General features: G+C 34.5%; 1 protein-coding gene across 1 annotated transcript; it reads right to left on the minus strand.

Annotated features, from left to right (window-relative positions):
- Nucleotides 1-637: 637 nt before the first annotated feature.
- Nucleotides 638-2326, minus strand: LOC147076138 (uncharacterized). The gene is made up of 3 exons (XM_085940882.1): nucleotides 2244-2326; nucleotides 1454-1548; nucleotides 638-1020 (listed from the first exon to the last, which is right to left on the minus strand). Exons 1-3 carry the CDS (start codon nucleotides 2248-2250, stop codon nucleotides 673-675), a joined length of 450 nt encoding a protein of 149 aa, XP_085797008.1. The 5' UTR covers nucleotides 2251-2326; the 3' UTR covers nucleotides 638-672.
- Between the last annotated feature and the right edge of the window lie 7188 nt (nucleotides 2327-9514).

Below are 9514 nucleotides of genomic sequence, written 5' to 3' on the forward strand. Positions count from 1 at the left end.
AGCTATTTCTCCTCATGATAGATTATGTGCAACCCTGCGATTTTTGGCTGCCGGCGGAACATTCACTGACTTGCATTATAGAACTGCGATTGGAAGACAAACTCTGGGCAAGATAATTCCCGAAACTTGCCAAGTCATCATTGACGTTTTGAAAGGAGAATATTTCAAGGTGTGTATTATATTATACGTCATCTAATAAAGTTGGGCAAATTTACAAATATATCATTAACAAGTAGACATTGGTTGGTCTTATAAAGTGAACGTTTAGTGGATTGTTTTACCTATATAAATCATAGACGGCAACATCATAAGAATGGCAGACAAGATGCATTTGAGATAGGTATATATATAGTCACAAATAAGGCCATCGTTGACATGCTAAATATTCAATAGACCATTAGAATGCTGTACCTAGCCAGGACTCTCCATATAGGCTGTAAGCAAGCTGCTTAATTATTCCTGTTGAATGTATTGTAATACTAGTCATATTCTTCGAAAAGCAAGCATGGAATTTGATTTCTAAATGAGGCCACATAATAATATAGGTTTGCTAACATAGCTCAAATACTTACCATTTGTTGTATCGCTTAAGCTAAGGTTTATAGGCATAAAAACAAACAAAAAAACAAATATTTTTACAAGATATTTATTCATACAAAAAACATTAATTTATTATACCGGCTTTTGTACATTTTTGCTTAATATACGATAAACTGGTTGAGTATGAACAGTAGTTGCTGGCATTATTTTGTCACTTTGTCCCATAAAGGCAACTTCATGCATCAGCTTCTCGGCCAGCAATCTTTGTCCCTGTGACATCGATCGTAGTTTCATGGCCATCATTTTGCCAAAAACATCAAATTCATCTTCAGTCTTGCTTAGTTTGTCGGTGATTAATTCTAACACTTTGTTGGCGCTATCATTCGATTTTTTTCGTTTGAACGATGGGGGTTCTGGTGCTCTATTGAGATTCGACCTTGGAGTAGTCGACAACGTGGATGTTGAAGGCGAATATTCTATCTGTAAATAAAATGTTGATTATTTTTTGTTGCAGTTCCCTGATACGCACGAAGAAATGGAGACGATTGCAGAAGAATTTAATAGTAAATGGCAATTTCCAAATTGCCTGGGCGCAGTTGATGGGAAACACATTGCAATCGTGCCACCTGCAGGCGCCGGCTCCCACTTTTATAATTACAAACATTTCGACAGCATTGTTTTGATGGCGATTGCAAATGCTAATTATGAATTTATTTATGTTGATGTTGGAACAAATGGACGTATTTCTGATGGAGGCGTACTGAGAAAATCTGATTTTTTCAAACGTTTAGACGAAGGCAGATTAAAAATACCTGCACCAAAAAAACCTACTGCTAATTCTGATGCACTGCCATTTGTTTATATTGGCGATGAAGCCTTTGCATTACGTAACAATTTAGTTAAAATGTTTTACCTCAATACAATCTTCGTTGTTTAACGAGTTGGAGTAACTCTCATCAGGAGACATGTTTTCCAAATCGTCCACCATGCTGGATATTGAGCTCGATTCTGTAAAACAAAATGTAAATTGTTAAAATACAACAGAATACTCAAACTTGTTTTTTATTATCTCTCCCCTAAGTACCCATTCCTTCATACGGTTAATATTGATATTGGTATAATTGGTGTAATCCAGTATATCGGGTATTTTCAAAATGTGTTTTCCGCTGTATTCCTCATAACCAAACTGTACCATTAATTTTGATTGATGATTGACGATTTATTGATTGTCTCTGAAGGAACCTAACTCGAGCGATTTTTGATTTTATGATCATTTCTTTTCTTCTTCTTTCGACCATGTCCGATCATAATATGGACCTCCACGGAGTGGAGGTTTGTATTGACAGATTTTGTTTTTACGAGAAATGGATGTCAGCCACTTGCTCAACATATTAGGTCCATACTCTGACTCATACACAAATTGAAATTCAATGTGTACTTGTCAGACACAGGATTTGAACCTGGGACCCGACCACGACTCAATAAGCCGCGCTTCCACCGCCATGATCGTACCTATATATTATTATTTCTTACCTACCTCAGCAAAGAATAAATAATTTTATTGTGACTAGAAATGATTCATAGCTGTATGTTTTAATTGCTTAATAGTAGCTAATCTAATGCGATGTCACTTTCAGAGCTAGGTACGACAATTTCATAATCTGCACGTGTATAATAAATAGCTTTAAAGCATTCCTACGTACCTTCCATTTGGTCGTTCAAGAACTCCAAATTTTTATAGTACCACAGTTTGGGTAGATAAACTGCGTCTGTGCCGGCTCCGCTTCGATATGATGTCCTTACTTTATTTCTCTTCTTTCTGTAACCCGACCTCAATGTCTGTATTTTCTTTTTAACATCGTCGACCCTTGCCTGCGGCTCCACCTTGATTAAAATCTCCAAAAGTTCCGCATACGCCAAGGACTTGGCATCACGATTCTTGTATAGTGGGCTGGTCGTCTTCCACAACGATGGGTTGTCTTTAAAACAATTAATAAAATCTTCCAAGAAACTTTTCGAATGCACTCGTAGATCTACCATTGTTGTTATCGATGTGAGATGTCCGAACACTTTGAATGACAGTAAAATAATGATGGCGCTGTCGTCCGTCGGCATAGATAATGTGACGGTAAAGCGTGGTGAACGTACGAATTTCAGCGGCTCGGCGAGTAAAATATCAAACATGTTTGAAATCCAACGAGCCTGGTCTGCGGATTAAAAAGTCCGCAGACCTGGGGTGCTCCACGCGAAAAAAAAGTCCGAAGACTGTAAATCGTCTGACTTGCGTGCCAATGGAGCGCCGGCATAAGAGTGTTATATATGGTTTACACCTAATTTTGAAATACAATTTGCACATTTATCATCAATAAATATTTCTTCTGTATTATTATTTATTTGATACCCACTTTATTGGCAAAATGTCAATATTTGGGCATCGGAATTTGTGTTAACCATTGATTGTTTCAGCAAAAAGTTTGTTTAATATTTAGTATGGTGCTAAAAGTGATTTAATAAAGTTCAAAGGAGAAGGAAGGATGTCAAACTTGGACGAGATCGACATGAACATTTATATACCTACTGGATGACAAGAATTATTAACCTCAAATTTGATAGAACCATTGAATTGAAACATACTATGTGGATGTAACACCAAATCAATTGGACAGCTGGATGAACCTTATTATGGAAGTTTACAAAAGGTCCTTTCGTTCCATTTCTATATTGTGAATAATTAATAATTTCTATATCTCGAATAAAATCAATATCAGGTCATTCATTTTAGTCGGCAGTCGCGCTGTCATCGATTATTTAAGTGGTATATTTTCATTCTTGTTAAAATTTGACACTAAATCATACTGAATTCATTTCTTCTTAATTATTAACTTTCTATTCATTTTATTTTGCTATTACAATTAATTATTTGCGTCGGTAGAATACATTTATTTCGGATATGTTCGTACATTGTTTTTTTTACTAGGTAGTTTGACAGTTCGATATTAGTTTTTTCAAATCTGTGCCTTTTATAATGTAGACAATTGAAATTATTCATCTCGCGTTCATTATTGATAAAATTGAAGTAATCTTTCGTTCATTGAAATAGATTTAGTCATTTTTAATTCCTATTCAATTATTCATATTTCAAATTGATTTAAGTTTAAAACGTCAAGCGCGCTTACATTTGCGGTCGATAGATGACACCTTCATAGAATTTATTTGAAATATTTAATTCCAAGATTCTGTTCTTTCGTAAGAATGATTATTTATTATACATAAATAATTATTTTTACAGGTGAATATTTTTAATAAAATTTTCCTTCTTAATTCCTATATAAAACTTCCGTCTACATATTTTTTTGAATCAATTTAATTTTTTCTCTCCTGTCACAATCCTTTCTAATTTAAAGACATATTTTTTTTAAAGCTTTTTGATTTCATTCTAGATGCTTTCACTCAACTATATGCAACTTTCCGTCCTCTCCTAATTTTTTAAAAAAGCATATAAGCTAACATTAATTAATATTTTTAAATTCTTTTTTTTCTCTTTTCAAATCCTAGCATTCCGCTATTTATTATTCATAAACATTCAATTTACTTTCACTTAAATTATTAATTACATTCTTTTTGATTTTGCAATTTTTTTATATAAATAAATAATTATTATTTAAAACTTCCATATATGCATTTAGAGTACATTTTAATTTTGAATATTCTCTTTCATTGATATTTAAAAAATTTTCTTTGAGTATTAAAATATTTTTCTTTCAAATACAATCTGGAATTTGATATTTAACTACATTTCCATTTGAACTAACTAAATTATTTTTTCTTTCAATTTAACTTGAATTTAATAATTGATTATTTTTTTTGCTTGTTTAGCATGCTTATTTTACTGGGCAATATTTTACAATGCTGATATTTAATTTATTATCAACTATGTTTGAAACCTTTAGGAGTTATCAAACCTTCATTCATTATGACACACACTCTGTCAAATATTTTTTCTTTTGTTATTATGGAAAGGTGTGTTTCCGTGCTAATGACACTCAACCAATTATTTTGAATTTTGTCAGGGCCGCATTTTAATAATGCCTATTTATTAATATTCAATTTTTTCGTGAAGGAATTTTGTACTGTTTGGTCTTTTGTCTATTACACACCTCAGATATTTATAAATTATAATTATTATTTTTGCTCTTTTACAAGCTTCTTTTTTGGATTGATTTTTTATCGAATTAATTATCGCAAATTTTATACATATATTATGTCATTGAGTAATACTTTCTATTATAAAATTCTATATTTCTTTATTTCAATTTCTTTGTGAATTTTTACTCACCTATGGTAAACTATTTCAGTTACTGACTTCTTTCCTGCACATGGCAATACACCCTTGTTCCGGTGAACGTCCATCACAAAGGTGGAGGTTGCAGACCTTTCGGGAAGGAGGCCTACTCAATTCATACCACACATTCAGCATCTGGACCAACTTTTGGTAAACAAGCACAGTTCTAAATACTACCATAGTGCCAGGATGAGAGTTATGGTGTTCCCGGAAGACGCAACCGCTGTCTTAGCGCTTGGGAGGGCCTGTCAGTTTAGCTACCTAGTGATAAAATATCTATATTTAAAATTATCTACAATTGTCTAATTAAGTACATCGCGCTGGTGATCGTGTGATCTTTATTTATACCAGTTGCCTTTGTACTTGTTTTTGCGTGACGGTTTTGTTTGCTATTTTTATTATATATTTTTTTTTATTGATTGTAGTGATTGGTTATACTTGTTCTGTTCAATGTATCTTTGTCGGTACAGGTTGCGGGGAGATTTTATTATTATTTGTTGGCTGCTAGCTCCTTGGAAGTCGTGGGAACTGAAGGTGTCTCACTACTGTCCGGTGTGTTTTAGTGTTCCGGGGTGCCGAAGATGTTCCTCGGACGCGTCTGATTTTTTTTCTCTAGCAGTCAACCCTCTTGGTATTTGGGTTGAACTATCGGTACTGAAGGCGGTTCCGTTAGTCCCCTCTCTTTTTGGCGTTGGAATCTGCCGCTGATTGTGTGGATTCCACCGCACTCTGATGTTTATGGTGGTGAGTTGGCAGGCGTGATGCGAATAATAGAAGCTATCGTCTGTCGACACGGATGATGTTGTGCAGCGGCCTGGACTGTATGAAGGAAATCAATCTACTTATCAAAATTCCTTGAGGGAAGAAAGTGGACGTTATAATACGATCTCTTTAGCCTTTCATTTTTTATTTTTTGCAGCCCCAACTTGAATGTCGGACCAGTTGCGAACCATGTTGTTCTTTTAATTACGTTTAGTTTCCGATGTGTTCATGGTTTCCTCGTCGTTGCCTGGCTTTCATGTGGTGCTCCGTGGTATTTTCTTTCTGTATCTGGGAGGTCCGTTTCTGATGGGTTCCGGACTCAGATCTCGCGTACCTGGGGCTGGAACACGCCACCGGAAGAAACGTACGTCACCGGAGGTCTCGGGTTTGGCGAGATTGAGTTAGTCCAAAATCTGCGGCGGTGTATTTCTAAATAGTTTTAAGAGTGACATATTGTACATCATGCAATATAGTAGAGTAGTTTGAAGCGGAGCCGTATATTCTGGAACGGACGATATCTTGCTACACCATTGTAGACTTTAACGTAGTATACTAAAATCGATGATTAATTTTAATTATATATTTTGTACTAGGAATTCTTTTCTAGCTTAGTTTCCTCCTTGTTCGCGTTATTTTATTTGTGGGAGCGCTGCTTGGGATCCGGACCATGGCTTGGAATACCATCACACGTCATTTGTTTTTTACAGGCTTAACAGAGAATCCACATCACAGCTGTTGGTTGTTAGCCACACTGTTATTTTTATTCAGATTAGACATCTGAAAGTAGTATATTTTAGTAATGTTCTTTTTAAATGTTCGGACGGTGCTTGACGCACAGTATTTATTACTTTCCGATAGACTCGCCCTCACGCAAAACCAAACTGGCACTCATTGATTATTAATTATTATTATGTTATTTGTTCGAACCAGGTTGGTGAATTTATTGTATTTATTATTTTTTATTATGTATACTTGCCAAAAAACCACGGCATATACGATTGAGGATTTATATTTTTTTTGCTTTGTGCACTCTTTAACTTTTGCCAACTATTAAAGGTTCATCTTTTTTTTTCAATAACTTAAAATTATTTGAAATTAATTTATTAAATCATTCACCGATCTATTATTATTTTCAACTTAATTACTCAATGCTTATATTATTACTCAAATTATGGAAGCAATTTTAATTTCTTGAATATAATTCTATTAATTACTTTATTATATTATACTATCTCTGCAATTTTATCAATTAATGAATTGAATTAAATTTCTTGAACTAAAATATTAATTCCTTTATATACAATATATTTTTATTATACCATTTCATATATTATTATTATCTGAGGTGCATTTATGTAAATTTTTTGGCTATTATTTCAATTTTTTATACTGATATCAAATCTTTTCAAACTAATAATTATTATACAACTCTTCCTATCTTTTTGGAAGCTTTATCTAAATCAATTTTTATATATTCTAAATTGTGCAGTTTTACACTGCTGGGTTGAATCCCCACTATTTGTTTTGATGTGAATTATCTGTGATAAATTATAATATTTTATATATTTCTATATACACCAGCTTAGGTGTTTTTATATTTATTAGATCTTTTTCAAAATTTATAAATTATTGGTGGACCGGTTAGGTAGGGTAAATCTACGAGACCTCTCCCAGCTCTTCACTCTTCAGCAAATAATCTCCTTCGTTTTTTGGATTCTTCATAAGCCTCTCCCTCTGTCACCAAATAACAGAGTGGAAATTTCATCTATATGTCTCCTTCGCTTCGCCTGTAGCCACGCTATCTCTAAGCATGCCGTCCATGATGCCCAACCGCTGGGAGGATTGATGCTATCAGAAGACCCCCCTGAGAAGTTGACAGTAGAAGTCCTCGCTATGGCTTGTCCTTCTCTTACCGAGGTTGGAGGTAATGTCATGTTATTTTATAACATAACACACTAAGCCAAGGAAGTCTTTACGAGGGCAACACTACGCAAAAAGTACGACCGGATCGCGCCTGCGCACGGGATAGTTTGTACGGAGTTCGTGACACTATTTCCGGCGCTATCGGAGATAGCGGGCTTTTTTTACACGAAGGTGAAGCGGGAGTCGCGCTCTCAGTCTTGATCGTTCGAAGGAAGCAGACGTCTTGGCCAGTTCCGAGCCTCGGACCCTTGGCACAGGGCTTTCGATTTCCTGACGTTTTGGAGACGAGGACGATGGCCATCTGAAGGACGTCCCCCCCACGCCAGGAGATCGGAGGAACTCCACGTTCCCCACACGTTTGAAGACGCACTCCTCGATTCCGTCCTGGAAGGAATCGAGGGCAGCGAAAAGGCTGGAGAGCCTTTTTGTGTAATCGGTATTTATTGTTCATTTATGTTACGGTCCACCGAACTAGTCTTTGTTTCGAATTAGCTTTTGGGTTTTTGTTCTTATTTATTTAAATATTGTATCGCATTAGGTGCTCGTGATTCACTTAACACTCCCGTTGCCACGATGGTCTCGCAGTTTAGAAATGACCTAAAATCATAGATACCCCACTTATTATTATGTATATAAACGTCTACTTTTAGCTATTTGTAGATAAAATATTAAGGCATAAAAAGAAAAATATGTAGGTAGTTGAATTGAATGTCTTATATGTAAAATTAATCATTTTTCGAAAGTCTAATCAATATTTTGATAAGACAGTGACAGGGCTATCTAGAAAGATATACGTTAGAGAAACGCGCATAATAGTAATGTAAACATGAGACACTATTTTAAAATGTCATTTGTTAGTCAGAGATAGAAATGTATGTCTTTGTTCAACATAATTCTGTGAAAAATGCATTCAGTGATAGCCTCCCATAATATATCGAACCTTGAAGTTTACATTTTTCAAATACATCTGACGATAAACGCCAGAGCAACCTTTAACGCAATGTTATTAATGTTCATTTTCCGTGTTAACTTCGCTACATGTGGCGTTTTTTCATAAACAATTGACAAAAAGGGTCCATTGCCATTGACCATAATTCTAGTAATAAAATAATAAAGTAATAAAATCTCTCTCCCCGGATTTAGAATACGGACCCTTGTTGCAAGGATGTGTAAGGATTACATCAGTTTGTGGGACACAAGCAATTGAAAAAAATCTCGAGCGGGCTAATTAAAAACAGCACAGCATGTGGCGTGGCGTATTCACATGTTCTACATGTTTATACTACGAGTATTATCATATTAGGCAATGCAATATGTTAAATATTGGCGAGGGTAATATTATTTCATTCTGTTTTAGAATTTTAGGAAAATAATACAATGCGATAAATTTCATAATATTGTTGTACCTACCCATTCAAATGTTGTATTCAAACCCAAATGTTAAACCCGTTTAAATAAATACCCTGCATTAAAATCAGACAGCTACAGAAAATGTAGGTATGTTCTAATGACTGGCATCAATAATAATATATTTGTATTTATTTATTATCGTTAACTGTAGCTTTGTAAATTGCGGTGCGGTGTAGTTAATACGATATTCTAAAATATCCTTTTTTTGACGATATTACTAATACCTACCTATATTAGTTTTTTTAAATTATAAAAGATTATAAATGAGACATTATTTTGTTGGTCCATGGTTGAACCGTAATAAATTGTATTGTCGTCGTAAATCACTAATAATAGCTTTCATCCGAAAATAATAATGAGTCAGCAAATGCAATTCAAGTGCAACTAGGTAGTACACGTGGAGTTTCTTTTGTTTATGAAGTAGACACACAGTTGCAAAAAATATTTTATAGTGTTTGCAGTTACCTATGTTCAAACTTTCCCTTCGGAAAAATCGGTATAATATCTTTTAGTAGGTACAATGAATATTTACTTTTT

The sequence above is a fragment of the Rhyacophila brunnea genome, unplaced genomic scaffold (genome assembly GCF_057557595.1).
Source record: "Rhyacophila brunnea isolate RB1 unplaced genomic scaffold, BYU_Rbru_1.0 scaffold_13, whole genome shotgun sequence".
Taxonomy (NCBI): Eukaryota; Metazoa; Arthropoda; class Insecta; order Trichoptera; family Rhyacophilidae; genus Rhyacophila; species Rhyacophila brunnea.